Genomic DNA, 25293 nt, shown 5'->3' with positions numbered 1-25293 from the left:
GTCGGTCCAAAGTTTCGCTAAACATCGTCCCGTTAATATAACTCAATAATCAAAATCACCAAAACCCGAACCGAGTTAGGGCGCGGCTGGGTTACAAACAATCGAACCCACCCACACACCCACCCTCCTTCAACCGTTTTGAATCGCTCACCACCAACAAGAACTATCAGGTACTCACTCTTTCCCCCTTCTTCAACCCTATTCTTCCATATATATTCTTCAATTCACCCTATTCAAATCACAACAACTCTGCTCCTTGTCTGTATCCTGAAATTTACCAGATTCTTTGTTTTAAACGATCATAAACTGAATAAGGTATGTTCAAACCACTTGATTCATACTCCAAGTGCCAAATTTTATGCTCTATTAGTTCCTTTTTACGTTCAAGTATTGTGTCTTTAGTAAATCTTATTGCTATTGTTTTGTTTCTCACTATTTAGGTTTTTTTTTATTTTTTATTTAAACTGGATTACTAAAATATATGTTTATGTTTGATGTTGTTAGCAGTTTTTGTTGTAAACATTAGGGTTTTAGTTATCTGGAAGTAAGTAATCCATTGATTCATGAATTGATGTTTTATGGTTCTGATTTAACAAATTGAGGCTCTAGTTTTCGAGACTTTAAATGCTTTTTTTTTTTTTTTTTTTTTTTTTGCAATTATTTTGTTCAGATAACATGATTAGATTGTGCATTCATCTATTCTTCTATATTGATCATGTTTACGCCATAATCTACTATGCACACCATCTGTTTGATGAAATGCTTGAACTAAACACACCCTAACTAGATGTAAAGTACTAATTGTATATTTTTTTAACTTATAAAATTAGGTTTAGATTATTAACTTTCCCTGTAGTTGATTTTAGGCGTTTCACTTTTTCCATCTGCTATAGTAGAAAATTTTCACTAGTCACATGTGCTTCTGTTTGAGGTAGGGTTTTGTAGATATTAGCAACCGCTACTTAGGACTTGTTAAATGGTGCGGTGGAAAGAAAAGAAAACATAGGTCACTTGCAAACTGTTGACTGTCTTATATACAGCTAAAGCTATTGCTTATATAGTATGCTGTTATCAAGCTATTGCTATCCCAAACTTGGTTAGTATAATAGTATCACCATATTTTAGAGGAACATAGTTACATGTGCACTTTCATTACGCATTATTTGGAATGGACAAGATAGGGTTTCAATTTTTTATCTTAAAATGGAAGTCCATGTATTTTTTTATTGACCATAGTAGTTTGTTTGGCAATGCAGGGAATACGGTTGTGATTTTGTTAAGCATTCATTTGAGATTTTTGCTGGAACTTACTGTTAGGGAATTTTAGGTGGAAAAAGGTATCTCATGCAATAACAAGCAATGGGCCGGCCCGAGCCTTCTGTGTTGTTTGCTCAGACATTCGCTCATGCACACCTCGATGAATATGTTGACGAGGTATGTGTCTTGTACTCTTAGTTCATACTTATTTGTATTTAATAGGCAAGTAACTGTTTTTTGGTGGTTTATGTTTTTAAATAATTTGTTGTATATTGTATGATATAGTTTAACAAACAAACAAATGTACCCAGTATGATATAAAATGTAGCTTGCTATCTCTTTCAAAAGTAAGCAAGATTTCTCTTTTGAAGAAAAATTAAAGAACTATACTGTATTGATATGCAATTATGCATATTAAGAATTATCAAAAGAAAATCGTATCAATCAAAGTTTCCTGTTATATATATTTGTTATCTTTTTGCAGGTGATATTTTCTGAACCCGTTGCTGTGACTGCTTGTGAGTTCCTTGAGCAGAGCTCATCGTCATCATCACCCTCAGTAACACTTTTGGGGTATGGTATTCTACATAAGTACATATATGACCTACTTTTCAGTTTTCACATTGCTCTTTAATATCAATAGTGAAGTTATGCTTCAGCTAATTCTGATATTTAGACGTTAATATTCATTCAAAACTTATCCAAAATCCAAATAGGAATGCATAGCAAACATGTGAGTATTCCATTTTACTCTAGATTTTTGCATGCTGGTAATGTGAAGCTGTGAACTATGTGTTCTCTGTAAATGTTTTATGGTTTGTTATGCATCCCTATTTGGATAAGTTTACTCGCAATAGGAATACAGGTGTAAACAGTGGGAGAATTATATTATTAGTTTAATAAGAATGAGTGATGCGAAAATAATTCCGAGTAAGTTTTTTATAAGATTAATAATCTTAAAAACAAAAGAGTTATATAATTTGAGTGTTTGATTTTATAAATTGGATATATTGACTTTAAAAGAATTTGGACCAACATTGTTGTAAGAAGCAAATAAACCAAATTTTATTTATTGAAAATTTGATTAAGAAAATGTTGAAATTATGTTCTTACTCTGTTATGCTTTATGTTCTTATTACATCGTGTATATATCGCCATTTTTATTGCATACAGGGCCACTTCACCTCCGTCATTTGCTTTAGAGGTTTTTGTTCATTGTGAAGGAGAAACAAGGTTTAGGCGTCTATGCCAGCCTTTTCTATACTCTCCTTCATCTTCAAACGTCCTTGAAGTTGAGGTACTTATTATAACTTATTTTAACAGTCGTGCACACAATACTTTTATTTATGTTTTTAATATTCTTCACAACAATTACATTTATTATTTCAGGCAATCGTAACAAGCCATTTGGTTGTTAGGGGAAGTTACCGGAGCCTTAGTTTGGTCATATACGGAAACACAGGTGAAGATCTCGGTCAATTCAACATAGATGTTGACCTAGACGCCTCTTTAACAAACACAGTGTCAACCGTTGAGGGCAACCTTGATGACCTCCCACCTGCACTAAATCCCGTAAATTCAACCGTTGAGGAACCCATATCTCCGTTAAAGTCTTTAACGTTTAAACCTATCGCATCAGACATACCAGTTGAAATAAAACAGTTTTTACAGACGTCTTTCAAGATTCTAGAGATCCCAAATGCAGGATATGATGCTTTGAATACGGTTGTTAACTCTCTTGTGTCTGCAGCAACCGTGTATTCAACTCAAAGCTTGCAATGTGCATCTGGAAATCATGAACCAGTTGATAGCGAAGAATCTTGTTTTGACTTTAGTCAAGCCAATAAAGACCTCCTTGATATCTTTAATCGACTTCTGCCTGAAAATTTGACTGATAACGTTTTTCTCGAGTCCGAGGGTGATTTAGTCAATTCCAAACAGTTGGTTGATATTCTAACACAACGTTATCACGATCTCGATAATTGTGAAAGTGTCGCTGGTGCTCAACTTCCACAGAGCAAGCTTATCATGGTGTGGCTGAGTGTCGCACTTCTATTATGCACGTATAAAGAAAGCTGCTTCAACTTTGTTAACAGTGGGGGCATGAAGCAACTCAGTGACGTTTTCTGCACTAAAGTGCGTTCAAGTTCCGCTACACTAATCCTTCTTGGAGTTATCAAGCAGGCTACTAGACATTCTATTGGCTGCGAAGGGTTCCTAAACTGGTGGCCCCGTGAAGACGATAAGATTCCAACTGGCACCAGTGACGGTTATAATCAGTTACTTAAGTTGTTGATTCAAAAGCCACGTCATGATGTTGCTTCTCTTGCTACTTATATTCTTCATCGTGCACGCTTTTATGAAGTTGCTTCGAGATATGAGGTTGTTTGTTTGTTTTTGTTTCTAAAACTCTTTTTTTGATTGGTTTTTTTTTTTTTATTTAAGCGTAATATGTTACAGTTTGCTGTACTACATGTGCTGGGAGGTTTATCTACTGCTGGTAATCTTACGCCTGTCACTATCGACATGCTGACAAGTGCTAAGCTTCAACTCCGAAAACTCTTGGTGATTTTTTACGTTGTTTTTTTTGTTCTATCCTACTTAAAAACCTCTTATCCCTTGACCAGCCATTGACCAACCATTGACCAAATGTTTGCAGAGATTAATAAATTCCAACCCGCTAGTTGAAGATCCTTCTCAAGTTGCAAGCATGAGCAGGTCACTTATTCTTGGTGAAACAGATGGTCTACTGTCGTACAAAGCTACTAGCAAGCTAATTACCCTGTCAAATTACCGGTTTTCGAATTGGGATATTGACTCAAATCTACTTTTTCTTCTTAAGGTATTGTTACTTTTTGTGTTCTTATTTTTTTAGAGTAAAAAGCCATTTTCGTCCCTGAGGTTTGGCCAGTTATGCGATTTTCGTCCAAAGGTTAGTTTTCCGCATCTGGATCCAAAAGGTTTGAAATTTTGCCAGTTTCATCCAGCTCGTTAACTCTATCCAATTTTCTCTGTTGTCAGGGGTATTTTTGTTAACTTAAAGGGCAATTCAGTTTTTTAAAGAGATATTCGGACTTTTTACATAAAGTGAAAAAGACTGAATTGCCCTTTAAGTTAACAAAAAAGACGGAAATACCCCCCACTTAACGAAGAAATATGGATGGAGTTAACAAGCCGGATGAAAATGGCAAGATTTTAAACCTTTTGGATCCAGATGCGGCAAAACAAACTTTTGCATGAAAGTCGCAAAACTGGCCAAACCTCAGGAACGAAAATGGCATTTTACTCTTTTTTTATCTGGTCAACCCTCGTTTCTGCTCTCTTGTTCATTGTTTATATTTCAAGGTTATTGATATTTTTTTTAAACTATTGACTCTACAGGAAAGGGGGTTTCTACCTTTATCTGCTGCACTTTTATCATCCTCTACATTACGGTCTGAAGTGGGGCATATTAGGGATGTCTTTATGGATATCACATCATACATTGCATCGATAATTCTTTCACTTGTTTGTTGTCGCTCAGGTTTGTCATATTACAACCCAAGCTGCTATTACTATCATGTACATGTGACAATTTCGACCCATTTACTTATATATAAATCGGTATGGGCTTGTTATATCTCACACGGCCACACGGTTAAAACTTAAAACTAACACAAAATTAGCTTAAAAGGAAAGAGATTGAGCGGGTCAAAAGTCGTCCCCAAAGAGCATTTATAATGAATAAAACATCCTAAATCATTCACTTAAAAATACTTGAGATATATATATATATATATATATATATATATATATATATTTTGTAACCATAATGTGACACTAACTATATATTAAAAGTGAGGAAAATGTCATTTTCGTCCCTGAGGTTTGGCCAATTTTGGAACTTTCATCCAAAGATTTGTTTTTTCGCATCCGGATCCAAAAGTTTTGAAATATTGCCATTTTAATACGACTTGTTAACTCCATCTATTTTTTTTCGTCAAGTCAAGGGTATTTCCGCCTTTTTAGACCTTTTTTTATTAAACTAAAAAATACTACAAGAAATAAGGATCCAACTCTGTTGATTTGAAAATACTACACATATATATATAAACAAAACAAATACGTAAAAAGACGAAATTATCCCTGACTTAACGTTAAAAATGGATGGAGTTAACGGGTCGGATGAAAATGGCAAGATTTTTAAACCTTTTGGATCCAGATGCGGAAAAAAAACCTTTGGAGGAAAGTTGCAAAACTGGCCAAACCACAGGGACGAAAATGGCATTTTACTGTTTAAAGGGTAAATTACACTTTTCATCCTTTATGTTTGTACCGGATTGCAACGGATGCCCTTTAACTTCAATAATTACAGTCACAATCCTTTATTTGCAAAACTCGTTACACTTTACGTCCTTTAGCACTAACCAGATTAAAATTTTCGGTTAAGTTTATTCACTTAAGGGTATTCTGGTCAATTCATGCTTTTATTTAAATTTTTAATAAATAAAACCAAAAAAATTGCATATGTACATCATCTTCCCCAATTCCCTAACCCTAAAATCCTAACCACCACCACCACTTTACAAAATAAGTCACCACCACATCCTGCCGCCACCACCACATCTTGAACATAGAAATAAGTGCCTTGAAATTGATACAACAGTAAAGAGGATTCAATTAGTCTAGAAAATCGATGCTCTGTATCATTGTATTCGCAATTAAATATGAAAATCTCAAGATAATTAAAGTCCAATTACAAGATAAGTGATTCAATAACATTAATTTGGATTAAATCGGTGCTTATTAGCAATTTACAACAACAATCAGATTACAAATTCAAGTGCTCAAAGGTCCGAAAACAGTCAAAATCAATACAGAGATTGATATCGAAGAAAATGAGTATAAGATCAATTTTAACCGGTGAGCTTGTCTTTGATCCATAATTGATTTGAAGTTCTGGTTAACAATTTTCTGCTCTGCATAAATCGTTTAGTTTTGCTCTGTCATCTTTTCAACTTGTTCTTCAACAACACACACTGAGTGTGTGTGAGAGAGATAAACAAATCCGAGCTCATACTGTGTGAACCAGGCGTGAACTTCCGAAAATTTTCGAATCAAGCGCATACTCTTATTTGTTCCGCGTTCACCAAGCATCTAGGTCAAAACCCTCAATCGATTTGGGGCCTAGGGTTTGTTGAAATTTTGGGAGTTTTGGGTTTCAGAAAATAACAAAGACGATGCTGATGGTGTCACCAGATTTGGGTGGTAACTGGCGATGGTGAATAGATAGTGAGAGATGGGTGAGAAATGGAAGGTTTTTTTCATGGCAGTAGTGGTGCTATGGCGGTGGTGGGCACCAGAACTTAAGAGAGAGAGAGAGAGAGTTGTGAGAAAGAAAGAGATGAGAGAGAGGGGGTGGTTTATTTATCTTTATTTTATATATATATAAAGGGAGAAGATCATGCGAGAACCACCTCTTATTGCGAGAACCGCGAGAACCAATGTGAACACACCAAAAATGCCTAAAAATAGCTAAAAATCACACAATTTTTTTTTAATATTTTTTATATAAAAATCGCTACTTTTCGAAGCCAAAAAAAAAAAAAATTAAAATATATATTTTTTTTTGGCCACTAAAAGTAGCGATTTGAGCATAAAAATATTAAAAAAAAAATTTTAGATTTTTTTTGATTGTTTTAGATTTTTTTTAGATTTTTTTAGGTTTTTTGGGGGTTTAGTTTTTAGCATGGGGGTGGGGGGTGGGGGGGGGGGGGGTTTAGGTTTTTTTTTTTGGGGGGGGGGTTAGGTTTTTTTTAGTTTTTAGCATTTAGCTTGGGGGGGGTAGGTTTTTTTTTGGGGGGTGGGGGGGGGGGGTTAGGTTTTTTTTGGGGGGGGGGGTTAGGTTATTTTTAGGTTTTTTTCGCTATTTTAGGTTGTGCTCACATTGGTTCTCGCGGTTCTCACAATAAGGGTGGTTCTCGCATGAGCCCCTCCCTATATATATACATATATATATGTATATATATTTAAAAAGTATGAAAAAAGGCTAAACTGCCCTGATGTGTCTTGCACATGACTTTACTTAACGTTTAAATTTAACTGGGTTAGGGTCAAAGGACGTAAGGTGTAATGAGTTTTACATATAAAGGATTGTGACTGTAATTATTGAAGTTAAAGGGCATCCGTTGCAATCCAGTACAAACATAAAGGACGAAAAGTGTAATTTATCCCTTTTTTAAAGTTAATACTTTTGAACAAAAAGTGTTCTAATAGACTTGTATGACATACAAAATTTACGAGTTTGACTGAGCCCTTTACCAGTTGCGCCTATCTTGCGACCTGCAATATTATCTTTCTATTCTCCTTAGCTGTATTCTTTATATTTTGTTGCTTGATCAGGTTTAATGTTCCTTCTGCTTGATCCTGAGCTGTCAACTACAGTTATTTATTCCTTAAAAGGACCTGATTCGAGTATGCAAGAGTCTATCCCTCTTCGTTACGCATCGGTCTTAATATCCAAGGGTTTCTTTTGTCATCCACGTGAAATCGGAATAATCACGAAGACACATTTAAGGGTGGTTAGTATCACATGTTAGCGGAAACAGCGTTCTCTTAATTTCTGTGTTCTAACTTCTAATGACTTTTATATTCAGATGAATGTGATAGATCGCCTGATTACCTCACAAGGGCATTTAGATGAACTTTTATGGAATTTATGGGAGCTTTGTTGTATTTCCAGGTGTGACAGACTTAATTATTTAATTTCCTTTTGCATGGTTTTAAATGTCATACTAAATTATAATGAGCGATTAAATGATATGCAGGTCTGATTGTGGACGCCAGGCTTTGTTGGCTATAGGACATTTTCCAGAGGTGACCATGTTATCAAAGTTATAGCTGTGTATTTAGAGTAAATTGCATTTTACATCCTTTAAGTTTGTGTAAAATTGCAGACACTGTCCTTTAACTAACGAAATTACACTGGATGTCCTTTATGTTACAATATCTCATCGGGCGGCGTCCTTTTGCCCTAACCTAGTTAGTTATTTATGTTAACTCTTGACATGTGTCACTCACATGAGGGTATAATGGTCATTTTAACCTAAAATATATCTTCTTTCTGAAGTTTCACGGATAATTTTTTTTTTTTTTTGTTTTAGTTATCAAGTGAAATGACCATTATGTCTTCATGTGAGTGGCATGTGTTAAGAGTTAACGGAAAAAAAATAAATGAACTAGGTTAGGGCAAAAGGACACCACATGATGAGAAACTGTAACATAAGGGCCATTCAGTGTAATTTCGTTAGTTAAAGAACAACGCCTGCAGTTTTGCTCAAACTTAAAGGACGCAACAATGCCTGCAGTTTTGCTCAAACTTAAAGGACGCAAAATGCGATTTACCCGTGTATTTATTAGGGGAGCTTTTGTTAACAATGGATATTACTCGGGTCATTAATATAATATGTTTTTGTTTTCAGGCTGTTTCTGTTTTGATTGCTGCATTACATTCTGTTAAAGAATTGGAATCAGTAGCTGTGAATACCGGTAGTTCTCTGGCAACTTCTAGAAAGACTTCATATTCATTTGCTAGTTATTCGTACTTATATCTATGGATGGAAAAAACGGGCGGGTTGGTTAATGGGTCACTTGGTTAATATTTGTTCAACAATATTTGTGATAATGCAGGATCATCACCACTGAATCTCGCCATCTTTCACTCCGCTGTCGAGATTTTCGAAGTCATTGTTCTCGATTCCACATCATCGTCCCTGAGCGCATGGATTGGGCATGCAAAGGAGCTTCACAAGGCCCTACATTCTTCCTCCCCTGGATCAACCCGGAAAGACGCTCCGACCCGGCTTTTGGAACTGATAGACGGTGGTGTCGTTTATCATAAAAACGGGGCCATAGGTCTTTTGCGATACGCTGCTGTGTTAGCTTCTGGTGGAGACGCTCACATGGCATCAACAAACATTCTCGCATGTGATGACATGGACGTCGATAATGTTGTTGGAGATGGTTCAGGAAGTTCTGATGGAAATGTAATAGATAATTTGTTAGGGAAGCCGATTACTGAGTCGAGGTTTCTTGGTTTTACTCTTCGTGATTCCTCTGTGGCTCAATTGACTACAACTTTCCGTATTTTAGCCTTCATTTCAGATAATTCTGTACGTGACTATTTATTCAGTATTTATATTTTTTGTACGTGTAAAATGCCATTTCGTCTCTGAGGTTTGGCCAGTTTTGCGACTTCCGTCCAAAGGTTTGTTTTTCCGCATCTGGATCCAAAGATTTTAAATCTTGCCATTTTCATCCGGCTCGTTAACTCCATCTATTTTTCTCCGTTAAGTCAGGTCATTTCCATTTTTTTGTTAACTTAAAGGGCAATTTGGTCTTTTTCAGGGGTATTTGGTCTTTTTACATAAAGTGAGAAAGACTGAGTTGCTCTTTAAGTTAGCAATAAAGACGGAAATATCTCTGACGTAACGCAGAAAATGGATGAGAGTTAACGAGGCGGATGAAAATGGCAATATTTTCTCTATTCTTATCGAATTTCAATCAGCTAACAAGCGAAAAACAAACCTTTGGACGAAAGTCGCAAAACTGGCCAAACCTGAGGAGACGAAATGGCATTTTACTATTTATATTTTCTCTATTCTTATCGAATTTCAATCAGCTAACAAGCGATTAATCGGTGAAGGTTGTTGCTGGTGCTTTATATGATGAAGGTGCTGTAATGGTTGTTCATGCAGTTCTTATTGACTGTAAGCTGATGCTAGAGAAGTCTTCTAACAACTACGGTTAGTATACGAATGTTAATTATATCGTAATATATATTTTTTTTTGGTTATTAACTTATTATTAATCTTTACTTTTCTTGAGCAGATTATCTTGTTGATGAGGGTACAGAAATGAACACTACTTCAGATATATTGCTCGAACGTAACCGTGAACAGAGCATAGTTGATCTTTTAGTTCCTTGTTTGTCACTCCTGATTAAAATGTTGCATAAATTAAAGGTTTGCCTTTTAACATCCATCAGTTAAATTATTAAATAGTAAACATTAAAAAGAATACAAAACAAATTACCCGTACTTTTTACTTTTCTCTGTATAGGAGACAAAGGAGCAACACAGAAATAAGAAACTCTTGAAGGCACTTTTACATTTGCATCGAGAACTAAGGTAGTTTAAGATATTGAATTATTAAATAGCAGAGGTCATGGTTTGTTAGTTTCTTATATATTTCATTTGCAGCCCGAAGTTAGCCGCATGTGCGGTTGAATTATCATACCCTTATCCCAATATCGCCCTCGGGTTTGAAACCGTATGCCATCTTATCGTCTCCGCACTTGCGTGTTGGCCCGCATACGGTTGGACTCCTACTCTCTTTCATTTTCTTCTCGATAGTCTTCACGCTACATCGTTGCTAGCAATGGGTCCAAAAGAGACTAGCAGTTTGCTTTTTCTGTTGGTAAGTATATATTGTATGATCGAGAGTATCGACTCCGTTTACTTCTTTCCGTCACAGAAGTAATATAATTAGTTTTTTTTTCTTTTTTTCCTCTGCTAGAACGATCTGTTGCCCGATGAAGGCGTCTCACTTTGGAAGAACGGAATGCCAATGCTGAGCGCCTTTCGCCAGCTGGCAGTCGGGACATTGTTAGGCCCTGAGAAGGAAAAAGAGATCAACTGGTACTTACAAACAGGGCATAAGGAGAAGCTGATTGGACAGTTGACACCAATGCTTCACAAGATTGTGGAGATTGTTTTACATTGTGCTGTTAGTGTAAGTGTACACGCTTTCCAATATTCTTGCTGTGTTTTATCATAATCTTTAGTTTTATTGTAAAGTTATTTAAACTAATACATTGTTTGAACAGGCATTGGTTGTCATACAAGATTTGCTACGGATATTTATCATACGTGTGGCTTGTATACATACTGATAGTGCGGTTATACTCTTGCGGCCTATAATACTCTGGATTGATGAATGGTTATCCGAGTCATCTACAATAACCGATACAGATGCTTACAAGGTTTTACCTTTTTTATTCAACTTATTTGAAATATTACACAACCCTAATTAACCGATCATATGGGTTGCAGGTTTGCAGATCACTCGATTTTATTGCTAGCTTACTCGAGCACCCACATGCAAAGGTTATTTCTATTTATAAATTTGTTGCTTAAAAGACGTTCTTACATGGATTACCTGACATATTTGTTTGATTTATGACTTCGAATTATTCTTTCTTTGACAGCCAATATTGTTGAGTGAAGGCATTATACAATTGTTATCTAAAGCTCTTAAAAGTTCTACCAAACTTCCGCAACTAAGTTGGTGCATCCCTGCGTTTAGGTCAATTTCTCTGTTATCCGATTCTAGGCATGATAGGTGAGCATTGAACATTGAACGTTGAAGTCTTTTTTCTTTTCCGTCTTATTTTCACTTAAATATTTCTATTGATAATATTTCCAAAAATAAAATATGCTTTTTTGATTTAGGTTCAACACAACGAAATTGACAGCCGATGATTGTTCATTGCTACTAATCCAGCTTTTCACGCTTGTCAAGGTAGGTCCACTCCTAGGAATTGTGTTTTATATCTAGGGGTGCAAGCGAGCCGAGCCCGAGTTCGACCAGGCTCGAGCTCGGCTCGTTGGTAGTTTATCAAGCACGAGCTCGGCTTGGGCTCGGCTTGTTTATTATCTATTATAAATAATGACTTTTTTAAGCTCACAAGCTCGATAAGTGCAGCTCGGTTTCGGGTTTGTTTACTAAACAAGCTTATTTTTAGGATCGGGCTCGGCTCGTAAACAAGTATAAATAAGCTCGGCTCGGCTCGTTTACTAGACAACTTTAAATAAGGGTTTAATGCTATTAAATATTAGTAAAAAATAATATTACACAAAGGCTCGATAAGGCTCAACGAGCTTAACGAGCTTCACATGCCAGGCTCGAGCTTGGGCTCGATAAATAAACGGGCTTTATTTTAAGCTCAAGCTCCGCTCAGGTTCGATAAGGCTCGGCTCGTTTCAAGCCTTTTCTCGAGCTGATCTCGAGCAGCTCGTGAGCCGCTCGGCTCGTTTGCACCCAATGATATCTTATGATCACTATTGCACACCACTCTCATCATCTGATATTTTAATCCGTTCTTAAATTGCAGCTTCTACCAGTTGGAAAAGAGTTAGTTGCTTGTTTATCCGCCTTTAAAGATTTAGGTTCGTCATCTGAAGGTCGAAGCGGTTTGCTTTCAGTTTTGTTACGTATTCAGTCCGCAAATAATGACGAATCCGACCTCGATAGCAGACATTTAATATACGATAATTTTGATTTAATCGAGTTAAAAAAGTCACCCCCGTTGCTATTTTGCTGGAGAACTTTATTAAACTCAGTTGAAGACGATGTTCCGTCTACACTAACCGTTGAAGCCGTCGAGGCACTCTCGTTAGGAGCTTTGAATTTTTGCATGGATAAGAGGTCAGTTTGACTTACTTATATGCAAATAAAAAATTGATTTGATTTCACCGATGATTATTGATTTAGAGTATTAAACTAAGCAAACATTTCCGTTTACAGCGTGAACGTAAAGATGGTTGATGCAATGAAATACCTCTTCGGACTGCCTTGTGGTACAAGCGACCCAAATAACATCTCTGAAGAAAACATCAAGTTCATATATAAGTTGACGTCTTTAATCGGTTCCAGTCAGGTGTGTAGTTTATTTCTTTAGAGTAAAATGCCATTTTCGTCCCTGATGTTTAGCCAGTTTTGCGACTTCCGTCTAGAGGTTTGTTTTTCCGCATTTGGATATCATCCGGCTTGTTAACTCCATCCATTTTTCTCTGTTAAGTCAAGGGTTTTTCTGTCTTTTTTGTTAACTTAAAGGGCAATTCGGTCTTTTTCACTTCATGTAAAAAGACCGAATACCCCGAAAAAGACTAAATTTCCCTTTAAGTTAACAAAAAAGACGAAGATTCCCCCGACTTAACAGAAAAAAGTGGATGGAGTTAATGAGCCGGATGAAAATGGCAAGATTTTAAGCCTTTCAGATTTAGCTGCGGAAAAAACAAACTTTTGGACGGAAGTCGCCAAAATGGCCAAACCTTAGGGACGAAAATGGCATTTTACTCTTTATTTATTTGTTCATCATTTTTGTGGTTTGGATAATAGAAGCTTAATAAGTTTGCTTTGTTAACGGGCAGGTTAAAGAATATGCAGACTCATTGTTGCGTTTGTTGCAAACGGCTGATGACTCAGTGAAAGACGATGATGCATTTGCTAGTGTTTTTCAGTCTATATCGAGTGAAGGTCAACGCCCGTCAAAGATACAAAAGATGTCAAGTTTTAGCGTTGACCGGTTTGACCTGTTGAGTTTAAATAGTTACGGGGACAAGTTTATGTGGGAGTGCCCTGAAAATATGCGTGACCCGTTTTCTCAAAACGGGCAATCACTTAGAAGAAAACTTACCCCATTGGAAGGTGCAAACAGACGTCCTCGCGTTGATAACCCTCTTGGTGAGAATACAAGTCAAAGCGCGTTTTCCCGTGGTTCGGGCCAGTTTACAGCCCCGTCAGGGCCGACCCGTAGGGACACGTTTAGGCTTCGAAAACCCAATACTAGCAGGCCTCCTTCGATGCATGTTGATGATTACGTTGCGCGCGAGAGGAACGATGGCGCTACTAGTTCGAACGTTATTGCGGTTCCGCGGATAGGATCCAGTAGCGGCAGACCACCGTCTATTCATGTTGATGAGTTTATGGCCCGTGAACGCGAACGGCAGAATCCTGTGGGCCTGGCGGGAAGTCCGCAGATGAAAAACGCACCTCCCGGTAACGATCCCGATGCTGAAAAGTTGAATAAATCCAAGAATTTGAGGCCCGATTTAGATGACGATCTTCAGGGGTTAAACATAGTATTTGGTGGTGAGGACTCGGGGTCGGATGACGGACTTCCGTTTCCGCAACCGGATGATAATTTACAGCAACAGCCGTCTGCTATCGATGACCAAAATTCGCCTCGGTCTATTGTTGAAGAGACTGAAAGTGATTCGCGTTTGGGTACGCCTTTGAAGTCCGGTTTTGATGATAGTAGTAATAATAATATTCAAAGCGATTTTTCATCACGGGTATCGGTTTCACGGCCTGAAATGTCGTTGACACGCGAACCGAGTATTTCTTCTGAGAAGAAGTATTTTGAGCCATCTGATGATGGGAGAAATGGTACACCGGATAAATCTTTAGGGTTTTCATCTTCGGGTAATATGAAGAACGTTAAATCATCAACACAAAGTTCGTATCCTAACACTGGTCATGGACCGGGTGGCGGTTATGAACATAAATTTCCGATGAATCAACCTCCTCTTCCTCCAATGCCGCCACCACCTACCATTGCACCTGTAAATGCTCGAAATCTGGATTCGAATCAGCCGCCACTTCCGCCAGGATTTCATGTAAGCAAAAGACCAGACAGTTGCCAACTAGGCCTGTAAACGAACCGAACGAGCACGAACACGTTCGTGTTCGTTCATTTAACGTTAACCGAATACGAACACAAACATATAATTAAACACATTTTTTGGTTCATGTTCGTTCATTAAGAACATGGCTACGTTCGTGTTCGTTTAAAACCTAAACGAACAATTCACAAACATAAACAAACGTAAATGAACATAATTGAACAAACACAATCGAACATAACCGAATAAACATAAACGAACATAATCAACATTAATCAACACAAACAAAGAAGCATATAATATATCAAAATTCTTCAAAAAACACATCTAAATTAGTGATTCAAATGCACATGATTTCCGTAGTTTTTTTAATATAAATTGGTGATCACTTACGATACGTTCCGTTAGAAAACCCATTTTTTATCAGATAGCCTCTTTTATGTTTATATTTATATAAATATAACTACTTATGTATTTATTTAAAATTTAAATGAACAAACATAAATGAACGAACAAAACACGTGTTCATGTTTGTTCGTGTTTGTTCGTTTATTTAAATAAACGAACATATACGAACTTTCCGCCGAACAGTTCATGAACATTCGGTTAGTTTACAGATCTACTGCCAACTGATATTTACGTATTGTTTGATCATGAAATCTTTTAGTAGCTAATTTTTTTTTTGTATAATTTTATCAGGGCCACTCTGACTATTCACGGACATCACACCCTTCTTCTGGCGGGTCGGTGAGGCCTCAGCCGCCACTTCCACCTACCCCACCGCCGTATACTGCCGCCACCTCTCTATCATCTTTACGAACATCCACACCTCCATCTTCAGTGTATAATCAGTCGAATATCGGATCTTCTGAATTAATGCAGGGTTTTGCTCCTTCAAACATGACAAATCTTTCTTACCCCCCACCACCGTTAATGCCACCGATGATTTTCAACCGACCCGCAGTTCCGTATAACATTTACGGAAACACTCCGACCCCAAATCAAGGAGAAAACCAATCTACGCTTCCTCAAAGTTATCCAATGGGTTTGTCGTCTTTGCAGCCGATGACTCAGCTGCAGCCGTTGCAACCGCCCCAACTACCTCGGCCACCACAACCGCCACCGCAGCATCTTAGACCGCCGGTCTCGGCTTCAACACAATCCGATCAGATGCAAGTGCAGCAGTTGCACATGGTTCAACCGGGAAATGTTTATTATCAAAGCATGCATCAAGAGAGCTTTTCGCATGCTCAGCAACAACAGCAGCGGTTGGATCCTCAAATGCAAGTTCAGCATCAACAAGGGCAAAGTAGTAATTTACAACAGCAAGATGCTAGTGCGTTGTCACTGCAGCATGTTTTCAGTTCCCCTGAAGCTATTCAGGTATTTTTATTTTCATAAAATTTTACATACAAAGTGGATGCTGTTTTAGTAGAGGTGCAAAATGGGTGGTTTGGGCAGGCAAGCCGGTAAAGGCGAGTAAAGTTTCTGTAAAGGGCCGTAAGAAGCCGAATTGGTTTGATCTGAAACTACTAAATATTTCAGTTTTAATAATAATTATATTATTTTATTGGGAGGTTTTAAGTTTTATGGGCAGTGGCTATATATATTATATTATCTCAATAGTGATATAAGTAGTTTGAATAAATTATTTTGTAAGTTTATGGGCACGTTCGACCCATTTGACATCTATGCAGTTAATATCGGTGATATATTGGTTATCGGTTCCCATGCAAAATATCGGTACCGATATTTAACTGATATATCACCGATTTTCTTAGTTCTACCATTCGTTTTTCTTCTTATTGCTGCTATTAGTGTTTTAAGTCTTAATTGTTAAATGTTGGTGTTTTAAGTCTTAATTAGTTTCAACTTGCTACAATTGTCAAGTGTTTTGCAAGTTGCAAAAGGTTAATTTTAGGGGTGTCCTTTTTAACCAAAACCAAAGCCACCCGAACTAGAGGAAACCCGAACACCCCTTAATCGAATAACCTTATACCTTCGGGTTGGAATTTTGTTTATTTGGGTAACCCAAAAAACCCGACCCGATGAACCAGAAACCCGAATAAATAACGCGAAGTTAATTTGTTAATGATAGGAGAGGAGAGTATACTGAATTGTTATATATATAAATTCTGTATGATATTAAAATACCAATATCCCACCGCGATAACCTATATCTCAAATATCGGTCCTTGACCGATATCAGATTTTTTACCGCATAGTTTGACATGTTTCCTTTCCAAACCATTTGTATTTTTTAATATTTTGACATGGTCAGAAAGAACCCAAAGCGCCTAAAGCGAATAACCCTTTGCTGCAAACGAATACGGTGGTGATCACATCTTTAATAGTATTCGCTTTTTCTTAATTATAGGAACTGTTGGGTGATCGCGAAAAACTTGTCCAGCTTCTAGAACAGCACCCAAAGTTGATGCAAATGCTTCAGGTTCGATTTTTTTCATACTCTATATTACAACAGATTTGACCCGTTTACATAAAAATGGGTCGCTTTTGACCCGTTCACAAATCACAATAATTTTATGCTGTCATCTTTATTAATCGAAACTTTGAATTCTATTATTTTTAGTAGATATTTGACTTGTTCTGTTCTTGTATTTGAAAATTTGCAGGATAAACTACATGGCTGAGGTCTCAAAAGATTATAATACTGCTTGCGTAATTTTTTTAAAAAGTGTTTCAACTTTTTTAATCTTGTAACTTTTATTGAGCATTAGCAGATGTATACATTGTTGTAAATTGTTATCTCGGCATGAATTGTAACTATCAGCTATGCCCTTCCATTTTTATTATTTTGATATTTTCCACTTGCTTTGCTCCAGTAATTCGTAATTCTTTATAAATATAATAAGTGAAATCAGTTATTATCATTTAAAAAAATACATATTTAATTATATCGTCACACATTCTGGAAATTTTGTAGCTGGAATGTGTCTGGACAAACGGGTGATGATTATTAACTAGTTTGTAGCCTTGGTTTTCTTTGTTAGGACTTTTAATCAACACACATGACTTTCAACTTCATTCGAAACTTCAAGAATATTTGAAAAACTTGTTCTTTGCCATTGAAAATTCAATAAACCATAATAAATTAATTGATTTCTGAATATAAAATTGTTAATTTTTTTTTTAATTTTATTTGAATGGCGGCTATTTGATTATAAAATAGAGAAACGGGGCTAGCCAGACGCTTAAAGTCCCAACTCCCAACAATAAATGTATTACATAATGACATACTGGAGTGGGCCTTCGGGCAAAAAGGTTTTCACAGGAACTGGTGGCTTGGTGGCTCATGCATTATGAAGGCGGTGATGCATTTACTCGATTGAGGACATTCCAAAATATCCGGTAATTTAGTTGGCCGTTAAAAAAAACGTCATAATAAAGTTGTTAAATGTATTATAAACGAAATTATGAAACTATAAAATAATTTAGTTACACACATCATAGTTTTAATTAAAAACTAGTGTATTTTACCGCGCCTTGCGGCGGTATGGAACCGGGAGCACTGGATCGGTATCGCTTTGTTTGCTAAAGTACCAGTTATATATTCACTAAGTATAGAAATCAACACGTGATTTATATCGATCGAAAACGATAGAAGCGAACACCGGTTCAGATCTTCATGGTATCGATATTTATATACCATCGCGGACAGAGTTGTATAAATGAAAAATTATCCAAACCAAAAACAACAAAAGTGATACTGGTCCTGGTGCCAATGTTGTTCGATACGATACGATGTAAGTTTATTGAAAATAAAAATAATAAAATATATACTTGCACCGAAACTGATATTGTTCCTTCGGTTTTGGCACGGTTCACTAAGGTAGCGGCACAATATCCGTTATTAAACATGAAGCCGTAAAAATGGATACAAGTACGGTTACTGATCTTGTTCGGAACGATATGATAGCGATATGGTGCCAGTTTATCGAAATCATAAAACAATAAAACTAAATACCTGCATCGATACATATGTTTTTTATCGTTTCAGCTCAGTCTGGTACGATCACGGCATAATATCCACTTTCAATAAAAGTTATATCACAATGTTGAAAAAAATTAAACACAGAATAGATAATAAATTATCATTCATCGTCCATTTTGGTTCGGTTTGACACGACAACGAAATTGTATCCATTTACAATAAAAGTTATATAGCAATGTTGAAAAAAATATATAAGTGCTTTTATTGTATTATGCATTGTTGCGTTATCTAAACCACTTGGGCAAGACATGAAACATTTTTACAAGGACATGACATTGTTTTACAAAATACATTTTATACAAAACACTTTTACTTGGTTATTCATTTAACCATGCATTGTTCTTTCATCATCATTGATTTTCATATCGATTTTCATATGATTTCATAAAACATTTTACAAGATTCATGACTGCATTTTGTCAAACACTTTTTAAACTACAAGTAATGAATCATGCATAAACAAAACATATGTATCACACAGGCATTTTTATGCTGACGTACCTATTTTTACATGTGTTTTCAGGTGCTAATGCATAGTGATGATTGTGCTTCACTTAGGCGGACTTGGGCCTTACTGACTTAAAAGACAGTTATTATGTTATTTTAGGGGCTGTTTGGCTAAGCTTATTGTTTTGACTTATTTACTTATTTGCTTATTTGAAAAGCAAATAAGTCATAATGGAATGACTTATTTACTTATTTCTTTCACATAATAAGCTAACCCAAACACCTTTTAACTTTTCAAAAAACAAATAAGTAAATAAGTCAAAAAAATAAGCTTAGCCAAACAGCCCCTAAGTTTGAACTTCAAGACAATATGAACTTTAATCTTAATAATACATAACTTTAATTACCATGGTTGTTGAAACAATAATTCTGTCGCATTCACTCCCCGGCGTTTCAGCCACGGTTTTGTTGTTTTAACGCGACCGGGGTGTGACAACCACCGCCTATCACACCACCACTGCTGTAACACTTGTTATATAAACTCATTATTTCATCATGGAAATACACTTATTTTACAAATTAAATGCATAAATTTAGCAAAAATAAGTTAATAAGTAAACATAACATACTAACTTGTTTAAAAACATGACGTTTAACAAAGTTTCAAAACAACATCTAAGTCTAGCTAGATTAGATTAACGCGGAAGCATTCAAAATATATGTTCGGTTCTTGAATCCCCTTGCTTGATCAACATCCATGACAACGAGCAGTACCTAAGGTCAAAACCATCCAAAATATTAGTTTTGACAACATTAAAATGTATGAATTCAAGTTCCAATGTCGAACAACGAAAAAGAAATAAAAATTCCAGCATTTGGGTCGCGACAGATCCCCTAAAAGCTTTCGCGGGCCGCGAGAAGGCCCCGCGTGTCGCGACAGATTCAAGGTCTCCTCCGCGTGCCGCGGGGGGGACGGTTTTCCAGCGGGTGGAGGTCCTTTTCCTGCATTTCATGCCAGCTCCGAATTTTCACTAAGTAAAACTTCAATTGGTCATAACTTTGGATCCGTAAGTCCGATTTAACTGATTCTTTTTCCTACACGACCGTAATTTAATTACGGACGCTTTTATCAATACTTTTTGCACACAAATATTACTTTAAAACAGTTGTTCTATAATTTGTCTCTTGTTTATTTGACCTATTAGTTAACAAGTTCCATTATATGTATTTTTAACATATAAGCTTTAGGCTATTACCCTGTTTCTACGTTTACCGAGTATGAGCTTTTGCTCCCCTCCCAAGGGTCGCTTGTGCTATAATCATCATGCTTATTTTCACGAATTTAGCCATGCTTTTTCGGAATCATTCGACAAGTGAATGTTCCGAACTATAATCCCTCTACAAGGGCTTATGATTTTGCAACGGATTTACATGTCCGCTACATGACCTTCGCTTGACATATAACCAATCAAAAGTGATGGCTATTAGTTACTATGATTGTAACTCAACTTGTTTTGGCCCGTTTGGATGCCGAACGGGTAACCCCATTACTAGACACATCCAAACTCTTTGTCTACTCATGTTTTGACCCATTTCACTTGTCTAATTCACTTTGTCACTTCTGTGACTTAGTGGTTTTTCCTTGCTTACAATTTTCAATATAACAGCATGAAACTTACAATTAACACAATGTAGCGAAACTATAAGTCACGTACCTTCAAAGCACACCCTTTAAGCGTGTATCACCCCCGGCTTGTCCACTTGACGACCCAAATTCTTTACCTAAAGAGTTCCATTCGCAATCAATTTAGAACTCTTTTATAATCAATAACGGACAATTTATTACGGTAATCTAATATGCGTTTTTGTCCGATTATTAATACTTTGATCTTCACTTAGGCATTTCTACGAACACCTAGCGGGTCATATTTCTACATAATCATTGCTAGGTTCTTGACATGTTATTTACATCTAATTTCACTTCAATTAAGCAATTTACACACTTTTAACATCAAGTTACTGAATTTTATCATATAAATTCAGTCTTCACTAGAATAGAAATCATAATCATAGTGTTTATCTAGTTTCTACAATTTCATTAATCACCTACAATGGTGATTATAAACTTCTCAAGTATCATGCAAAGATTTTACAAGAAATCATCTAGGGTTTAACTCTAGACATCATATTACTTCAGATTCATTCATGCATCACATATTTAAGCTCAATTTCAATTTCTCACATTTAACCTAGAATTCAAGATGAAACAAAATACCAAAATTTTACATACCTTTTGATCCCTACAATGAGGTGATCACTAATTTATGTTCAAGACTTGATTTAGGGCAGATTTGAGGCTTCAATTTAGGGATTTTATGTGAAAACTAGGGTTTGAAATAAACCCCTGGTCGCCCCTGCCTTCTGTTCGATCCAAGCACACACACCAGTGTGTGTTTGGGTGTGATTGTTTACTAATTAGTAATTAAGTTTCAAGTTTGGCAAGATTGGTCCCTAAACCTTGTTTAATTTGTAATCTAAGTGATTTAACCTTATTATATGCCACCACAAGTCTTGTATTTAACTAGGTTATAAATTCATGGTTAATTGATTATATAATTTATAATTCTAATTATAAGGTTTTATATTTCCGGGCTGTTACAACTGCCGCCATAACACCTCCGCCATAGCACCATCGCCATCACATCACCGCCCACCTGCTACCACATCCTCACTCCTGAAATGTCTTCCACCAATTTCACACCTCATCACTCCAAATCAAACACCAAATTCCTTTAATAAATCTACAAAATTCGAAATCAAATTCATCGCATTTCATTTTAGTTAATTGTGAATATGTGATCATAATTTCGATCTACAATCGATGGGTGAAGAAGTGAGCAACGACGACGATGACGATCGAGTTTCAATGTGGGAGCAAGGGTTACCTACCGTCGATGATCTGATGCCATTGCACCATAACAGCGCTGCCGTCTTCGGAACCCTAGATTCAGATCCGCCGTCGCCGTTCCACAAATCCTAGATTCGATGATCTGGTACGGTGGTGGTTGTGGGTGTTTGTGAAAGATGGGGTTTTGGGGGTAGGTTGGTGGTGGTCGAGTGGTGGTGGTGGCAGATGGTGGTTGGTTTTATTGGTGGTGATAGGGTTTCGATGGTTCTTGATTTGGGATTTAGGGGTTTACTGAAATAATATTATAAACAATTAAAAATCTGTTTATTCCAAAGTTTAATGTGTGGCTTGCTGTGTTTTGTTGAATCGATTAAAAATGGTAACCGGAGGTGGGTGGTGGCTGCTGTTGGTGGTGGTGGAGTTGAGGTGGTGGCGGTGGTGGTGGAAGTGGAGTTGAGGTGATGGCGGCGGTGGTGTTGGTGGAGGTGGAGGTGGGGTGGTGGTTGATGGTGGTGGAGTTAAGGTGGAGGGGGGATTTATATTTATGTTTTTTTAAATTGTTTTGTTTTTTTTATTTTTCAATCATTATTTATTTATTTTATTTTATTTATTTATTTTTTTCATTCCAATCATCAGGGCAAATTACATAAGAATAGCAGGTAGACGAGCAACAAACTGCGCCGCCATCCCTTTCTGAATAGAAAACCCTAATCTACTAAAAACAAAGCCCCGTCCCTAAGGGGTCGAAAAGTTGCTATGGACCACACGCTGAACTCTAGACAAGAACCGAACTGCCTCCGGCGCCAAGGAGCCGAACGTGTCAAACGCTAGGGGGACAAAGGCATGCTGATTATCCTCACAAGCTTTCGCGTGCTTTTCCACCTTCTTTGACTCTGTTTTCAGTACCGCTTGCCCCGCCACAAACCCATTTTCCCGGAACCCGGCTAGTGGGGATACACTTGTGAGATCGACACAAGCATGTTTCCCGCCCTCCCAACCAAAAACTAGCACGTCAGCTGGGCGTAGGGTGGATCTCCCCTCCGACGGGTTTGTAAGAAAATTAACCGGTGCCTCTTTCTTCGCCGAGATCCCTGCTCGTCTGAGAATATCCATTAACGCGTCTCGCACAAAGTCATGGCGATACTTAAACCCCGACAACTCTCTACAGTGTAACGCATGCTCCCCGTATTTATCCAGGCATGCTTTATGGCAGACTGGGCAAGTTTCATCATTCGGGAACATGGGGATCATCAAACGGTACTTAAGGATTGACCGGTACTCCACCGCTGACATACGTTGACCCAAACCTTCAATAGGAATAACAGTTAAGAAATCCTGAGCGTGAGGCCTTTGTAGGCATTCAATGACGGCTTTCTGGCGGGGTGACAAATGGAAATCTTCTCACAAACTTTGTGCGATTCGACAACAAAGGGCATTCGCCAAAGTTTTCTGTGGCTTTTTGGGGGCGGTGTCCTTGTTAGAGAAACCGCCGAGATCAAAGTCAAGTAGAGATTCATGTAAGCGTTCCAAGGCGCTGGCATAATCCGGATCAGTGTTAGCAACCCCACTGTTACGTAAGATGTGGTCCTGCAAATCCCAAGATTGAGACCTGAAAGCCACAAAGGCATAGGTAGCCACATCCCGAGCCGAGAGAAGGCCCAACCCACCAAGCCTCATTGGCAAGGTCACGTTTTGTTTATTATTTTTTATTATTTATTTTAGTATTTAGGGCAAAATGACCAAAATATCCTTGTATGGGGTTCACTTGTTTAGATTTAACCATAAAAACTAACTGAGTTAGGGCTAAAAGACATAACGTGTAAGGATCTGCAAACATCGAGTCGTTTTTTGTACGTTTTGAAGACAAATGACACACTTTACAATCCAATGTCAACATAAAGTACGAGTTTTGTTATTTACTCTTTAAAATAATTTAATTATACACATCATAGCTATATTTGTACTATCAATTAGAGAGCTGTATACACTTTTACTAGGTCTTTATCACTTTATGTATCACAATTACATCCTATATGTGCATTTTGCAGATCTTGCACTTTTCTAGTTAAAAATGATTTTGTATTGAATATTTGAATGTCACTCATTGTCATATACATTATACAATATCATAGTTTGTTTTATATCACACCATCAATTTACATTAATTTAAAGATTTTTTACATCTTATTAATCATTTTGTGTTCATGGACGCGGTCAAGATGATACTATGAACGCGGAAATGGAAGTAAGATAAACGGCGTGATGATCGGATGTGTACGCATCGTGTAAACATTTTATGAAACTTCCTCTTATGAAGGGAAGATGACAGTCTTGATAGGTGATAGAACTCGTTTGAACGCAAGTCATTTTCTTACGTATACATGAATGATTGACCAAGTCTAAAATAGAAATATCATAAATTGAGTTAGGTTGTTTGTGTATTTTTAAATTCTATTATAAAGTCTTTCACATTTAGGTGATGATTTTTCTCCGACACTTTGACTATATTTAATGTGTTAAACTAAATGATAATCATGTTTGATAAATAATAATTTTAAAATATACTAAAATATATTTGCCCACCTCATACATGATTTCAAATATAACTATTATATTTGATATTGAAACTGATTAATAGAAGAGCTAATTTCAATTTGATGAGAGGAACAAAATTTAAGAAGCAATGATGCACTAGTTATCCTTTCATGAATTACCCGTTAGGGATTGTAATGGGTCGGATTTAGGTAATTTCAACCCTAAACCTGATTAGGTAAGCTTGTTTCATACCCGTTCTAAAACCCTTCGGGTTTCTAGCGGGTAAATACCCGTCGGGTATACCTGACCCAAAACCCACTGGGTATACCTTACCCAAAACCCATTGAGTATCTACTGGGCAACTATTAATTATTAGTTACATTTAGTATTATCACAATCAAAATGTATCAAATAATTAAAATGTATATGGAATAAAATACCTATATGTATAAAAAATGGATGTAATATCTATATGTAACACCCCAAAATATGCTATTCATTTACTTGTTTTATTAAAGGTGTATAAATTGTAATAATTAACCAAGTCAAAAGATTTTGGTAATTGTTAACTAGAAAGAAAATTAGTGTGATAACTATCCACACTTATAACCCTAGGGACTAAAATTGTGATTATGACAAAATTTTAATAACAATAATAATATAACAAAAACCAACACACTGGTGTTGGT

At 36.7% G+C, this 25293-nt stretch overlaps 1 protein-coding gene and 1 long non-coding RNA gene across 4 annotated transcripts; one reads left to right on the top strand and one right to left on the bottom strand.

Moving 5' to 3' along the window:
* Positions 1–28: 28 nt before the first annotated feature.
* Positions 29–17530, top strand: LOC110898206 (protein virilizer homolog). Of its 3 annotated transcripts, XM_022144965.2 has the most exons (29): positions 63–170; positions 282–315; positions 1257–1434; positions 1742–1830; positions 2431–2554; positions 2647–3639; positions 3718–3822; positions 3917–4099; positions 4639–4780; positions 7639–7817; positions 7893–7978; positions 8064–8112; positions 8718–8784; positions 8926–9407; positions 9941–10040; positions 10126–10259; positions 10357–10424; positions 10497–10713; positions 10813–11028; positions 11123–11278; positions 11349–11402; positions 11504–11637; positions 11748–11817; positions 12410–12723; positions 12823–12955; positions 13449–14696; positions 15402–16085; positions 17080–17151; positions 17336–17530. In XM_022144965.2, the coding sequence occupies exons 3-29, from the start codon at positions 1360–1362 to the stop codon at positions 17351–17353; spliced, it is 6192 nt and encodes a 2063-aa protein (XP_022000657.1). In that variant the 5' UTR covers positions 63–170; positions 282–315; positions 1257–1359; the 3' UTR covers positions 17354–17530. The 3 variants fall into 3 exon arrangements, with proteins under 3 accessions (XP_022000656.1, XP_022000657.1, XP_022000658.1); XM_022144964.2 differs by lacking the exon at positions 282–315 and having other exon boundaries at positions 29–170; XM_022144966.2 differs by lacking the exon at positions 282–315 and having other exon boundaries at positions 68–170; positions 1328–1434.
* A 2223-nt stretch (positions 17531–19753) lies between these two features.
* LOC110902826 lies at positions 19754–21612 on the bottom strand. The gene is made up of 3 exons (XR_002571441.2): positions 21452–21612; positions 20877–20943; positions 19754–19935 (listed from the first exon to the last, which is right to left on the bottom strand). It is a non-coding gene; the product is annotated as an uncharacterized LOC110902826 (long non-coding RNA).
* Positions 21613–25293: the final 3681 nt, after the last annotated feature.

This window comes from Helianthus annuus, chromosome 13 (genome assembly GCF_002127325.2).
Source record: "Helianthus annuus cultivar XRQ/B chromosome 13, HanXRQr2.0-SUNRISE, whole genome shotgun sequence".
Lineage (NCBI taxonomy): Eukaryota > Viridiplantae > Streptophyta > Magnoliopsida > Asterales > Asteraceae > Helianthus > Helianthus annuus.
This window is presented reverse-complemented; position numbering and strand designations above follow the sequence as displayed.